This window comes from Homalodisca vitripennis, chromosome 5 (genome assembly GCF_021130785.1).
Source record: "Homalodisca vitripennis isolate AUS2020 chromosome 5, UT_GWSS_2.1, whole genome shotgun sequence".
NCBI lineage: Eukaryota > Metazoa > Arthropoda > Insecta > Hemiptera > Cicadellidae > Homalodisca > Homalodisca vitripennis.
Genome location: NC_060211.1, coordinates 56,128,181 through 56,144,958, shown reverse-complemented (window position 1 = coordinate 56,144,958; position 16,778 = coordinate 56,128,181). Strand labels below are relative to the sequence as shown.

The 16,778-nt window shown below is 35.5% G+C and overlaps 1 protein-coding gene across 1 annotated transcript in view; it reads right to left on the bottom strand.

The window, feature by feature from the left end:
* Positions 1-3,805: 3,805 nt before the first annotated feature.
* LOC124362234 (zinc finger protein Elbow) overlaps positions 3,806-16,778 on the bottom strand; it is a 28,813-nt gene continuing 15,840 nt past the window's right edge. Inside the window, exon 2 of the mRNA XM_046816569.1 lies at positions 3,806-5,679. Coding sequence (XP_046672525.1) covers positions 4,519-5,679 — 1,161 coding nt within the window. The 3' untranslated portion in view covers positions 3,806-4,518. The remainder of the gene's footprint in view (positions 5,680-16,778) is intronic.

Sequence of the window (16,778 nt, the reverse complement as noted above, 5' to 3'; positions counted from 1 at the left end):
TTCTTAAATATTCCCAAAAGCGAAGTATTCTGCAGGCTTTACTTCCACTTACCTTATGGATTTTTATGAAATTGTATTTTGTACAACGTTATGACTAATCAACGATATGGCATACCAGGTCTGCTTGAATTGCCATCGAACCTGATTTGGGGTGTGGCATACAAAGGAATTGTTATAAATTATAACTTATATAAAAGACAAACAAAATTAAATAATGCTGATATTTGAATGAAATTATTGGAATCACTGATAATTTAATATCGATTCTCTACAAGAGAACACTCCCCCATCATAATTAGACTTTCCTAAAATAGCTTGTATATAACTTTCATCTCAAGTGGTTGATGGTTTTTATTTCAGTATCACTACCAATTGCTCACCAGATTCGACTGGCATGATTTGGTCGGTAAAATATACCTCTGAACGGTCAACAAATTAAAAAACAGTACATTTGGCATTTTGCCAGAGAGACCCGTCGTCCCCACTCCTTGCATTAAGTTCGCTGCTCGTAAAGCAATATATTATTATAAAACGTACTGCATTTGTTTAATTTAGTGTCATTTTTAACACAATTCTTAAAAGTATGTAGAGTAAAAAAATTTTACAATATGCAACAACTAACTATTAATATGTTATCAAATTTTTAAATCACGTTATCTTGTCTCCATGAAACAAAACGTCCATCTCGATTTGAGTTAATGGGCAAAACCTAATTTTCATCCTTACTATGTGGACGACTTGAAGCAATGTTTGTCTATTTAGGTATTTTGTTGCATCTTTGTACATTGCTAAATAATCAAGAAGTTTTAACTGTCTCATATTCAAATACGCTTTGTACCTATTTTAAACTCATGTGTCTTTGCGATAAATTCCAAAAATATTGTTGATGGATTCATTACAGACCAGGCAAAGACCAATCCAGTACATAAACGAAACAAAATAAACAACATTCTCAATTAAGATTCTGTTATTAAAAATTCAGTCACTGAAGTTTTAGTAAAGTTAATTTTCAAACATCATACAATTTTTAGTACTTACGTAGTACAAGGCTGGTGCACTAATACCATGTTAAATTTCCGGTGCACTTAGTGTAGAAATATTTCAAAACAGCCTATAAACGGTCATTGACTGGTTGAGCTACCACCTGTACTGGTGGATGTGTGTTATTAGCAGTTCCCATTTAACTCTTGTTGTCTGACGATTACTTTTCAGAAATATTTCATGAATTTAATCATGTTATTAACATTTCCACGAAGTGTGTTCAGAAAAGCGTTCATATACGAGTAATTCCATATAACACGAGACGCTTAAGCCTAAGAACTAAAAGAATAGTAACTGTATCGTCATTCCATATAACGTACAGATCGTATTTTATTACTAGCCTATGCACGATGCAACTTTCTCAATAAGTGGCTGGAAATTTTATTCTTGATAACAAATATAATAATTAAATCATAGTTTCAATCGTGCAAGTCAATACCCAGAACAGCAAGATCGTTTTCACTCAGGAATTGGTTGATTATTCCAGCTACCTTTGGATATTTTAATAAATTTATCAAAGTTAATAAGATGGGGAAATATTCAAAATTTTAATAAACCAGAACACTGAATAAAAAATGTATTTTCTTCAAAACTCAAGTTTGGGTCAAACAATGATAGTCTTCTTGAAAATACATTCTTTGAAATGTTAGAAGTCTTTGGGTGTGAAGTTCTGATGAAGTGGTATAGATTGGGTCTGACCAAGAATGTTACTCTTCCACACAGAGATTTTATTAAAAGGGTTTTAAAAAGGGAAATACTGGCTCTGTTGCTCTTGAAGCTATATAAAAAATATACTGTTGGTTCACAACCACTGGTTTTAAGGGTGATAAAACAAATTTTGAATCAGTGTCCAAATTCAAGTCTATTGATGAGATGAAAGGAAACAGAATTGGGAGTTCTCAACAATGGTGTTTTCTTGCTTGTAGTCTACTTGTCTGTTTAACACTCATCACTACCCGAATGAAAATAATTAAAGTGAATTGTTAATTTTCTTTTCCATTGTTGTTTACTTTATATAGTTTATTTGCACTGTTATTATTTATCATTTTATTTATTCATATGTCACGTCTTAGACAGTAGTTGCATGCTTTTAAGTTAAATATTTTTTTCAGTTTTTATTTACCACTATCATTCATTAATATTTTTTACTCTTGTTATTCATTAATAGTTTAGTTTTCATTGTTATTAATAATTTTATAGTTTACTTGCACTGTTATTATTTATCTTTTTTGTTTCTCCATATGGGGCCACATCTTATACAGTAGTGTATTTAAGTTAAATACTCTTCCCATTTATTATATACTATAACTATTTTTTATTATAATTTATACATTTCTTATTTATTGTTACTTATGCCTAGATTTGATTTAGTCCAGTTCCATGTTTGGTTTGGCCCTTTTCTTTAAGTATTATTTAATTATTAATTTAATCATCTATAATAAGTTTATAAATGTAAATTGGTTTTTGACCGTTGAAAGGAAATAAATAAATAAATTTAGTTTTAAGAACTTTAAACATTGTGGTGGAGGGAAATATTTAGGTTAAAATAATTGTTAGAATTTAAATGAAGCTGATTAAATTTAAGAATGTGATGTGGCGAATGAATACAAAAGTAATTTAACACAAATAAAATTAAATAACAATAACATTATTTTAACGTTTAAAAGAAATTATTTTAAAAGTGTTTATAGTATTTTATTTGTAAGTAATTTATACCATAAATGAGAAATAAATAACTTATTAAATGTCACAGTAGACGGTATTTGGCAACGCGTTTTGTATTCTTTAGTAAATGTCTGTTTAGGGAGGGCACACACGAGAATCAGGATTCTATACTTGATACGTGTGATATGACATCGAGATTTAGACAACATAAGAGTGCTCATCAGTCGAATAGTAGACTAGTTATATGAAGCCCAATTTCTTAGTATGATGTTTGTGATGGTATTCACTGGAAACAGAAAATTAGTTAATATGTTCGGTTCTGAATGTTCTAAACCTGATCACATGTTTATTTCTTAGTATGTATAGTTTTAAATTTATACTGTATTGATCAAAATTCACAAATCGTCATCCCCTCCCCAATTGATTTAATAGGCTACAAATCAATTTAAATTGACAAATATGAGTTAAACTATTAATGTTGTTCGTAAAAAGAGCCTCGATTACTCAAAAAAAAAAAAATATGGTCATAAAAGTAAGTTACACACCTGATAATGTTTTATAGTCTGTAGCATAATTATTTGATCTAAAACACAAAATACAGCCATAACGAAAATTTATAGTATGTTAATTTGTAATATCCCGATGATAACAGAGGCTTTTTGAATACTTTTTATCAATCAATATTTGATTATCAAAAGTAAAGACGACGCAAAACATACACCCCTCAATTAGGTTAGGAAGTAAATAGAACCAGTCAAGAATGTCAGAAGCAATAGATTTCTTTGATTGTAGTGCTATGTCTAGCCGTATGATCGGGCTCTGTGTTCCAGTGAGACTTCTTTTATCTGTTCTTGAAAAGGTTAGAAATTCACGATTGCTTGATGCTAAGTAAAGCTTCTTCAAAGTAACTTATTAAGATGGCTATAAAAGGTTTCGTTGATTAATGCTAATTTTCAACAAAGTAAAGCGAAATTTAACTGGAAGGAATTATCTTGAAGGTGCAAATATTCGTTTAAATATTTACAAGGCCTTGTCCATTCCTGTTTTATGAATTCAAATAATGGAATAAGTGATTCAGGGTATGAAAAATACAAATATATGATCACACAATGATATTTATTTTCAATAAATTAATTATTGATGAAATTCTATTCTTAAAATTATTAACAAATGTAATATTACCGTCTTTAATAGAACGTCAAAACATGTTGGAAAGTCTGAAAATGTGCTATTACAGGAAAACAAGTGTACCATTAAAATATAGTCGGTAACATTAAACAATTTAGGCTATAAATAACTCTAGTAGTTAATACACAATAAACTAATAGACATATATAATAACAGACCTTTGGCTAGTGTCGTATAAATAGACTTACAAACATTCAAAAATATTGACAAATATACATTTTATTTTTACACAGGAGAAAAAAGAAAATATAAAGAGAACCCAAAAATATATACTTTTTCAGTGACATACCGTGCATGACTTTGTATTTCACATTCAAATCTAGAACGTAGAAAATGTGTCAAAACAATATAATTACTGTTTTAGTTAGTCTAGTTTGAACTAAAACCGGAAATGACATTTAGAAAATAGAGGAAAGTAATCGCACCAACACCCAGAAGTACACATTAACAACTTGATCTTAAACACTACACTGCGGATAAGGAATGAGCGTTTTATATCATACTTATATACACACAAAAATAGAGTTGAGGCGACACGAGACGGCGGACGCTGAGAAGCAGTCTGGTAGATCACCCGTTGTCGGACCTCTCACAGTCACTAGCATCACAGAGGTTCGGTCCGCCCTAGGGGTGCATGCCGGAAGACGTTCCGAGACGAGGTCCGTACAACGAGTAGGGTGAGAAGTAAGGAGGTAGACCGGGGTGGGGAGGGAGGGGGAATGCGGACGAGAGAGACGGTGGTAATAGTGGTGGTTTACTGTAAGGATGGTACCTGGCGGTGGCCAGAGGGCTGAGAGGGGGGGTGGGATAGGTTCTGTTGAGGAGGTGGTGGCTGGACGGAGAAGGTGCGAGGAGAGAGTCGGACGTGTGGGACCTGAGATGTTGCAGAAGCTCGTCGGAGTTGGAGAAACGCTTGCCGCAGTAGGTGGCGTCTCCTCCTATCCAGGAGCAGACGTAGGGTAGTTGGGAGGCAGCGGCGAGGGCTGCAAGCTGAGCGTGGGCGTAGGCTGCGGCGACCGCCGAGGTGTGGTGGCCCGGGCTGGGGAGGAACCCTGGGGGAGTCTTGCCCTCGCACTGCACACAGCCGGCGGGGCAGGCACCCTTACCGCCCGGGGACAGCAAGTGGCTACTGAGTTGACACCCTGTACAATAGGGGTCACGACACACGGGCACCAGAGTGTCAGCTCCTGTGGCCGTCTTCATCCTCGCGTAGCTCAGGTACGGGTTGATCCCGGCCTTCAGCGGGTGGTTCAGGAAACTTGACGCCATAACGTCCAGAGGGAGGGAACCCGGGTACCCGGGCAGGAAAGCAGAAGACGTGATCGGTGGTAAGGAGGAGCCCGATTTGAACCCTCCTGCCTCAGAAGTTTTCACCTGAGGAGAGTTACTCCTGTGACTAGCGGACTCGGATCTGGACGTAGCCGGGAGTTCCTGAGAGGCGGGGGTTTTGCGGTTACCAGGAGAAGCTCTCGGGGAGGATGCACTCTGGTTGCTGCTACATCTCTGAGCGGGAGTCGGAGCCTTGCTGGGAGTTTTTACTCTACTGGATTTATCCTCCGACGTGGACAGGTCCTTGACCGCAGAGTCGTACGGCTTGAAGCTAGACTTGGCGTTGACCGGGGAGCAGCTGCTGACTGAGGACGGAGACGACTTGTCTCTCGGAGTGTCAGACTTCTTGGTGGTCTTGTCGAGCGGTGCGAGCAGTGACTTGGTGTTGGGAGAGTCCGCGCCGATCTGGCTGCAGGTCTGCGCCAACAGCGCTAGGGGACTCTTCTTGGCGTCCAACTGAAACAAAGAAACTTCGTCAGCACGTTGGAGGAACGAGTCGATGATATAAACACGGACTGGAAAGGACAGTTTGATTAGTTTCATATCCCGACCTGACTCCGAGCTATTTCCGAGTTGATTCTTGTTCTGTATTAAATTCAGAACGCAAGCTATGACATGTCTTAGTGAGATGTCGTATGCACTGACAGGCTTGTCAGAGCACGCTGACAGCTTGACAGCTCTCTGCGATTAGCGGATATATATCCACTTCAAGGAAAAAACACACATGGATTTCACCATCTTGACATCTCCGGATACGCGTATCTCAACCGCTAATAGCTTCTCACTCAACCTGCGCGTCTTTATTTACATATTTATAACTCATATTATTTAATATAACGGACATGAAGAAGTAGACTACTAGTAAAATAAGTTGGGTTATGACATAAAAAACAAAACAAAAAATATTATTAACATTAAAATTTGTAGATAGTTGTTAATGACTGTAATAGTATCGATGAAATTAAAACACCATAGTCTCATGCCATTATTAATTAAACGATCAATGTATAAGTGTCAAATATAAACTAATAGTTATATATGTTAGAAGGTGAACTATGTTGCTAGGAGGTTAGAAACTTTGTGAAGTAGTCTAATGTGCTAAAACAAAAGAGGAAGAACGACATATAATATAGGAGGTTTTGGCTGGATAGTTCGGATAATGGATACTACATGTACTACAGGCCATATCGGGCTGTCTACTGACACAAACATATACGCCAGAGTGTCGTGTTATAGTACCAGACTGTTCCTGGAATCTGTAATATCTTACATATATGTTTGCTATATTGTGAGCGGTTGTTCACACAATGCTCCACAAAATGAGTTTCTTGTTTGATTAAAGTTTATTAGTACTTTACATACACAAAGTAGCCTACACTTTTTAATCGATAGTAAATTTTCTAAATGAATGTGTTAGATATACTTCAAAATGTACTTGAGAAATTAAGGTAATTAGTGTTCAAACAATCTTATATTTTAATAGAAGAACTGTAGAATAGAATGGGAATTGATCGATTCATTGAGTAGCTGCCACTAAGCTACCACATCCCTTCCGGAACCTGTTCGTTGCGGTGGTGAGTGCCCATATAGAATATTGTAAGCAAGCGAGTAAATTTATCGCCATCGAGGGAACAGTCTACCCCAATGACATTTAATCAGGACGGCAATTTGGTAACCAAGAGGCGCCTCATCGCGGCAAACACACATATCATACAACTTGGCATATAAAACACGAGGCCGACAGCATAAATAACAGACTTGTGACGCGGGAGGACTGATAAATGGTGTAATATCTTGTTCGCGGAAAGGAGAAACATTTCTTAATCCTCGTCTGTCGCGGAGTGGGAGACCCCAGTGGACGTGAAACAGCGTCATAAATAATATCGGTATAATGGCGAGGTCCAGGGAACATATCCGGCGCAATAAATATGGTTGTGGACGGTCGCGGACCACATTACAGCGTCAGTGTCAGATAGCGACGGCAGCGCGGCTACCGGCGAGCGACGACATTACAGCGGACCGGTCCTGTCCTGCCGTAGAGAATAGAGATATATTTAAGGCGGGGACTGAATGTCGCCTAATGAACTGTCAAAGGCGACCTCAGTAAATCTTCCAATTGTATCCATTTGTAACCCACATCTGATGACGACCTCCGGGCCGCCTGGCCGAGCGGTTTACTTATCTCAACACAAATGTGGTATGAATGTTAAAGCCGAGATAAATGTGAACTTTTAAAAGGAAACGTTAAATCAACTTTCGGACGATTTATCGAGTCCATTTTCCCGAGGAGCTCGGCCTATCGAATTCGGGTTTTAAATTATCGCTGACAGGTGGTCGTTATTTTCGCGTGATTGCGATATCGCCGTTATTTACGAGGTGTGGCCGGCCGTCATAACTCACGCGTCTGGGACCAATTAAAGCCGTGATGGACGCGGCCTACATGTTGGTTCTAACCTCCCAGAGTTTGCTCCTTTCAGCTGCAGTCAAAAATGTGTTTTTACAGTCTTCGTAACTGACGATAATAGTTAACGTTTGTACAACTCCGAAGTCTTCACTCCCGCCATTAGATAAGATAGTTATGTGTGCCACATGAACATAGATTATAGAGATCGTTGAGATTGAGTAGTTAATCCTAAGTTTTCTGATCGGAATCTCATATGATAACTCACTCTCGTAACATATAGATTCAAACTAACCTTTCGAAAATGTCATTCGAATTGAGGGGATAAATTATGACTATGTTTTCGTACATTCGTGTTTACGGGTCGCTTTAGATACGTCAATGAAACATTTTTTGGCCGAGTGCGAGAATTCTGCATTAAAATTACCACTTAGCCTGTACAATTCCTAAGCAGCTGGATGTTCACGGTAACCTGCATGTTTCTTTTTTGTTCACTAAAGACAAGAAACTAAGAACATCCCTTACACCTAAAGGTTTCCCTTGAAGAGCTTATGGAGTGACATGATATCTAGGATGGGCAATGGTGAGGGTAGAGGCTGTTCAGAAACATCCACCATCATAAGGGATAGTGGGTACTATCTCAGACATTTCACCTTGGAAAAAGAAAAATGAAACAGATTGATTGACACAGCTGTAGTTTTATTCCTAATGTGAACACTTAGATCATATAAGTATGATGATAGCACTTTATTACACTGAAGTCAGAAGTAGAGTTATCAATCGTGAGCCTGTTGTGAATGGAGAAGACTTTTGAGAATCGAAGCGACGCTTCTTGTGGAGAACAGGTAATTTGAATCAGAATTAAAATATCACCATTTGTTTCTTAAATTGATTGGTAGGTAAAACAAGGAACAAAATATAAAAAAATTAAGAAAGAACTGCCTGAGTGTTACACCTTCAGTAAATATGGTTTTGCAACTGGAGTATTATGTAATATATTTCACAATATATACGAGATGATTACATAATTATGCTCACACGCTTCGGATCTTGATTGTGTACTGAACGTATCCGTCCTAGGTATAATTATATTGGCACACCGACAAGATCTCAGCCAGGCGGGGAGTAATAACGGTCCTTCTGTCATCACATCGCTAACAACACCCTCTAACTGAATCGGCACGGCAATAAATTTTACAGCAACTTATACGATCCTGTCATTCAAATTTACGAGTAGTTTCACTTAAAACCCGTAAAGTGAGATTTGTGTCATATCTTTCGTACATCTTTCAGTTCAGTTTACGACCTACAACCTCGAAAAAGAGTTAACGATCTATTAGAGCGAGGTGGTCAGATTTTACGACGTCGAATTGATTTACGGTTGGATTGGATTTACTTGTTCAAATCACGAATCATTCATGGACCTGTTTCAATGATCTCTAATGTTTGTGATCTTTTTTTGTGGAATTTTATGAATGGGAAAGTGGTTTAAATCGTCCCTATCAGAAAGAACTAGCTAGATTTCACCAATGGAAGCAATATTGCACTCGGGGTGATGGTCAGCAACGGGGATGAGTGGTGGGTCAGAGAACTCCGCGTTTCGAAGTGAACTCACTGAGTCAGATGTCACCGCCTGAATTGGTTGCATATATTCCATTTTCAGTCAAAAAATATTATATCAAAATCAATTGTGGTACCGATCCCTGGTATAATTCAAAGGGTGTGTTCAAAGATGCCTTAAAGTAAACAAGTAACTAAAAACTAAAACCTACTGAACATTAATCTGTAGAATTGGCATAATTAAATTTATATGGATAATACCATATGTAGGCTACTATACATATCTTAGTATTGTGATATTTTTTATTTAAGGTGGATACTATTGCATGGACTGTTATCGCTTACTGACACTTAACTGCACATGTCCTCATGTTTAATATTTAACTCGTGTTTTGTAAATTGTCAACGAATAAATGTGTTTGAATTACTGAAGGACATAATGCTATTGTGAGACCTTTGCAGCTGTTATAGGATATCTTTCTTTCGTTTTCCACTTGTTTCCTTTCAAGATTCTTTCAAAGTTAAAGGGTGTGGTGAAATGCTTGAAAACAAATAAACACATTTGCAGGAACTCAATTTTGGACGCATTCCTTATTAATGTGTGATACTAAAAACATTAAACATCACTTAGGTTACTCCTGTATAGTGAAACGGATGATTAGATTAAATAAACTAAGTATAACTCTAAAGTTATGTGACGCTGCCACTATCTCTCGCGGCAGTTGAGTTGCATAATACTTGTGTCGCAAATACAGGTGATTGTGAAGTTCCCATAAGAAAAGTATATATTCGTATAAAAAGGTATATTAAAAAAAATGCATCTTTATATCTAGAAATATTCACCAGATCTCCTTTATATTTAAAAATTAGTTCAAAAATATAGCTTGAATAAACATATTGATTATTCTATTCTATCAACACAAGGATAAATAATCGTTTGAGCAAAACAACACGCTGATGACCGTTAAGTATTTACTTAAATAATCTTTAAATGGAATTTGTGTTTAGTTTACTCTGTAACAACCACTAAAAAAATAACAAATGTTAAATTTGGAGAACATACAATTGGTACATAAAGTACAGTAGACTGTTCAAAGAACTGCCGTTGGACCTAAAAAGATTTTCTACACGCAATAGGTAATTTAGTCACTTGGATTAATACCTCTTTTTGCCCTCAAAGAAATATTACACCATCTCAAAGACACCAGAGATCTTGAATAGCAAATCCCCATTTATTCTTCTGATTGAAATGCTGAAGCTTATGACGATGAAATATTTATTATTTGTTTATTTTGTAGTATTTTAACCCTTGTTGTCAAATTTGAAAGCCAAATCGTTAACGTCAAATCATATATGTACGAAACAGAAGAATCAATCTCGATCTTATTTCTTGACAGGAACCTAAATACTTTTCGTTATAACACGAATAACTATTGAATAGTTTGCAGTAATTTTAGACTATTCCTTGCAGAAGTTATCTTTACAATTCCTGCAGAACCTGGCTTTGCTAAATGGCCGGTAAATTTTAAATAACTCGTATTGAAATTTACTTTCTACTGCCTCTAAACTAATAAATGAAATAAAATGAAAAATGCCTTTATTAAAGAGGCGGATTTAGGGCTATCAAGCCCTCTCTACCACTCAACCTCAAATAATCTTTGTGATAAATTCCGTGGTAAAGTTCATTGCAAACAAGGGCATATGGCAATGCAATACCTCAATGGAACAAAAAATAACAAAACATCCCTATTCGATTTAATTTGTGTATCATATCCAATCACTGAAGTCAGCTAATCGGTTTTGGTTCATTCAGTTTTGTGGAATCACTTTTGTTTTGTGAAAGGCCACTGCAGGTAAAGGATTCTATTATATTTGTTGATTCTATTGAATTCCATTCAAAACTTTTCTTTGCAAATCGAACATGATTCCATATGATTCCAGAATAGTAAGAAAAAACTTAGAAATTATCAAGAAAGAAAATAAATTCGACAATAAACATTGTATCAATTAAAAAAAACACCGGCTGGCTGTGGTAAAAAAACTCATTTTTTGTTATATTCGTCGTTGGTTGGTTGAGCTTCAGACCATTCAAGAAACATGTACAGGCGTATATATATATATATATATATATATATATATATATATATATATATATATATATATATTATTTGGCCGTTCAGTTTAATATCTGACTTAAGATGGCTCTCCACTAAGGTTAAATGTTAGAAAATGACACCATGTCCACATGAATAAGTAGTTCCAATACATTAGTTTCTTAGCACTAATTTCCGCTTTGGAGCATATTTATCTCTAAAAGAAGGAAGTGGACTAAGCGATAGCTTGTGACATCTGTATCAGGGAGTTAGAGTAAGCCAGAAGTTAGCGGCGCGATGTTGTAGGGTGATGGGAGGGAGGGGGTTGCTACTCGCGCAGCAGCAAGCCAGGACCACTCCCCCGCCCCCATGGTCACCTAGCAACAACAAATTGCCAAGCGTCCCCAACTTTAGTGCTGCTCTAAATGTTCTGTTGCGAACTGCACAGCCAGTACCTTCTTGTTTATTGTCACCGTGTCTGTTATGGTAATCCCATTACAAAATGACACAATTGGCCTTGTTTTCTTCCACATGGACAGTAAAACAATGCAATATTCTTAGAACAACATTATATAAATGTAGAAAATATAAGAGCGCTGCCCATTTCGCGGTAACTGCTAAAAGTCTTCATTAAACCAAAAGTAGTCTGGCATTTCGTCACCCCTTGGTAGTTTTATACACCTGACAAAATAAAAATTGATTTGACTTGTAGTACAAACATTATTTTGATCGTCTTAGTTTAGTTATTTTTGCTGTATATTAATATTTATTAATTTAGCCTAATATATTGGAAACAATTGCTTTCCTGTAATATCATACCGGAAATGTACATAGAGAAACTGTTATTTTACAATAGAGTATTTGATAAAAGGCATGACTACACTGTATGTGTACTACTTTTCGTTGTTTGGTATACCTACTACTTAAAATATAAAAGATAATTGCGATTTTATGTTGCTATATGGTATGTAAGATGTACCAAATATTACTGTAGCAGACATTTTTATTATACTTGGAACATAAGTATAATACTTACGCTCCGTGCATTTTACTCAAATATATGATACCGCAACTGCAAATGCAGTTTTGCAATCACTAAATGGTTGTTTATAAACACAACCTAAGGTACTTAAGTAGTTTATACTTTATATTGTTACTTCAATCTAAAATTAATTACTTCAAGTACGATATTAGGCATGTTTGTGTTTTACAGTAGATTATAATATTATTGAATTACCCATTTGTGTTTATACAGCTTAGAGCCAAAAAGACGTCATTTTTCCACATGATATTTTGTCACCTCGATGATTGAAATGTTAATAAAGTTATTTCTAGGAGATGTATATGTAAATGTAATTCCCAATAAGTTCACTGCTTTCATTCATTTAATATAGCTCATATAGTAAAAATGGTTATTTATTTCATTTTCAGTTTTCAATAATTTGTTGCATTATTCAAATATTGTACAATAGTGAATATTTCCAAAATGAAGCTTTACAATATATATAAATAATATACAATTAAATAAGGCTATTGCCATTTATACAATTTAATGTAAATAAAAGTCGTTTGACAGGTGTTTGGTCTTCCGATCATATGTTAGTTTGCTTATTTAAACGCATATGTGACAGATACGGCCAAATACAAAATAATTGAATCGGAAAAAGTAAGCGCTCTGTGGTGTAATGGTAGCACATTCACCCGGCAAGTGAAAGATCCGGGTTCGACTCCCGGCGGAGCAAGTACTTTTTGTGATTCAGTCTATATGTATATATATATATATATATATATATATATATATATATATATATATATTGTTATGTTAACACGATCTAATCATGAATGAATCATGTTACGTTTTTAGTGACGATATTATGTTAAAAACCCGTTACTAATGCATTCTCGTGTTCTATATTATTTTATAATACCGTCACGAAACACTTATTTTACAAATGTTTTGTGACATCACAATTTTGTACCTTTCCTTATTAATAAATTTGTCAGAAAATGACATTTCGGTATTCGCACATGAAGTAAAACCAGGGCTTATAGTCGCAAGGACTATCCGGAAAAGGATTCTGGAAGCGAACTGTTCGGAATTATCCGAAAACAGAGAGGAAATTAAACAGACACAAATTTAAAGTTAAGCCTCACATTACGGGGTTCATCAAATCACAGCGATACAACGAAAAACGTACGGCTCTTGTAAGGATTTTGCAGCTATTAAAACGGTAACTTGGATAAATAAAATCCTTCAGTATACACTTAAAGTCCAGTGCCTTCCATACGTTCCCTTCAATAGTTCAGAATTCTATGCATATAATTCTATATATATATGAGCAAAGATATATAATGTTAATTTACATAACTGGTTCGTTACGATGCTCATAATATACGAGATTGAAATGAATTCCAGTACGGCATTGGCTGGTGCTGTTGTATAAACTTCAACAATGCGGGTTATGGCGTATAACGACTGTATTATACGGAATGTTCTAAACAGTAGATCATACGATCTTTATAATCTGTACTAATATCATTCATGTTAGTTGGTTACGGACATTGGCTGGTGCTGCTGTATAAACTTCAACAATGCGGGTTATGGCGTATAACGACTGTATTATACGGAATGTTCTAAACAGTACATCATACGATCTTTATAATCTGTATTAATATCATTCATGTTAGTTGGTTACGGACATTGGCTGGTGCTGCTGTATAAACTTCAACAATGCGGGTTATGGCGTATAACGACTGTATTATACGGAATGTTCTAAACAGTACATCATACGATCTTTATAATCTGTACTAATATCATTCATGTTAGTTGGTTACGGACATTGGCTGGTGCTGCTGTATAAACTTCAACAATGCGGGTTATGGCGTATAACGACTGTATTATACGGAATGTTCTAAACAGTACATCATACGATCTTTATAATCTGTACTAATATCATTCATGTTAGTTGGTTACGGACATTGGCTGGTGCTGCTGTATAAACTTCAACAATGCGGGTTATGGCGTATAACGACTGTATTATACGGAATGTTCTAAACAGTACATCATACGATCTTTATAATCTGTACTAATATCATTCATGTTAGTTGGTTACGGACATTGGCTGGTGCTGCTGTATAAACTTCAACAATGCGGGTTATGGCGTATAACGACTGTATTATACGGAATGCTCTAAACAGTACATCATACGATCTTTATAATCTGTACTGATATCATTCATGTTAGTTGGTTACGGGCATTGGCTGGTGCTGCTGTATAAACTTCAACAATGCGGGTTATGGCGTATAACGACTGTACTATACGGAATGTTCTAAACAGTACATCATACGATCTTTATAATCTGTACTGATATCATTCATGTTAGTTGGTTTCTGACAAAGGATCAAACCCGTCCGACTACTTAATGACATCTATACACTGAATTACTTAACTTATTTATAATTTAAAACTCAATAAAAAGCTCGAAACCCAGTTATAAGACGAATATCGTATATAAAGCAGCTAGTTTATAACTTAGTGTAAATTATTCCATTTAAAAAAGTGGTAGTTCTAAGGAAAACGACAATCCGATTTAAACACAGTATTAAATTGGATAAACTTATATTTCACTCAGTTTACAAATAAAATATAGTCAAGAGCTCACATTCCCTCAAAATTTCACCAGACCACATCTCACAAAGGATTTAAAGCAGACTTAAACAAAAAAAGGAAAAAGAGGACTAATGATGAGGGGAAGATTGGATGGGAGAGGTGGATGGTTTGTTCACTGGAAACACTTGGTTACTGCTTAAGAGTCTGTGGATCTTCCCTAAAATTTCGCATACGTTTTTTTCATCGGCAAGTCAAACTAATTCTAGTATGCCAAAAATGCATACTAAAATAATTGTGTGTAATAAATACTTTAATCGGCTATCAGTGAAACTGCTGACCTGGCCTGGAACAATCAGATCAAATCCTTCAGAGGTATAAAACAAAGGAAACAATAACAGTTAACTCTGTATTTAGATACGTTTTTCAAATATTTGGGTTCAAAAAATTACACAATCAGGACTTTTTTTACTTATAAATTAAGTTAAAGTTTACTATGAAACCGGTCTTTGAAAATTCAGATATTAAATATGGCACTTGTAGGACATTTCGTTGGGGTATGTTAGATATGGTGATTCTTGTAATACAAGAGATTTAGTAAAAACCCTCAAGGATAAAATCGTCATGAGGGGAGACCTAACAAGATTCGAAGACTTTGCTTTTAACACGGTTTTCGGTTGGACGTTCTTGACACGCCACAAAATTATAATTACTGTACTGAACGTAAAAGATCCAACCGTACAGATATGACTTGTTCTGTAACGCTCGAACTCACCTTATACCAATTTAAATATTAAAACGACATTTACATAAAACGAATTAATTCCAAGCAAATATCAACAAGGATCTCCACACTTCACAGTAAATAACTCCAATGACACGACCACAAAAGGAGGACGTGCCTAAAAGCCGTGCCGTGCCTAACCGTGGTGAGTTGCGTGACATGTTGCAGCATTACCAACAGTAGAACTACATTAACCACAACAAGACACAATTACACAACACAATCGCCTTGAATTATGGCCGCGAGAACGAGATATTGTGGAAATAACGCACTTCACACATTGTACCGCCCGTGTCTAGAAATTCTCTTGCTTCTTTTCTCATACGGTGCGTACATACGTATTTGTATTGTATTTTAATTTTAAAATAGACTGTGGAATTTAGGGTGAAATGTGTAGCTTGCATTAATAATCACGGTGAAGAAATGGTTACCAGTATAATCAAGCTAATAATATCTTCGCTGCAATATAAAATAAAATAACAATATTTTCCAGACATAATTTTGGTACATGGCCTTGCGTTTTTAAGTCTTTAAACCCTATTATACCATTAAGGCAAATATGTTGTTATCTTAACAGAGAACAAATTAAAAACCCCTAAACGTCTCTCCAGCTTAAATGTTTTACTGGAAAAGTAAACAAAAATAAATCTGTACAAAACTATTATTGGAACAGCATAATGTGACATACCAACGTTGGGCTAAATTGGAAACAAAAATAGTTGTAGAGGTGACAAACCAAAACTTGCTGCTACCTTATAAATAAATACAAACATTGATATAATATAAATTATATAAGCACCACTCCAGAAACTACGACTAAAAATAAAATCGTGAACAGTACATTATTTTGAAAATAAGAATTTGCATGTCAAGTAAACAACGTTTTTAGCAGTAATTTTGGACTTCCTAACTTTTTACCGATCATAATTCAAATTTTAAAATTACTTTAAAGTGAGTAAGGTGACCATTACACCTTACAAAATATAGGAAAAATGTATTAGGTACGCTTTCTATTTAATTGATGTCCTACGATACAACGGGTTTATTACTTTTGCAAACGTGATTCAAGTACGGAACACTTTTATCAAAAACTACAAAGTTACATGTTCA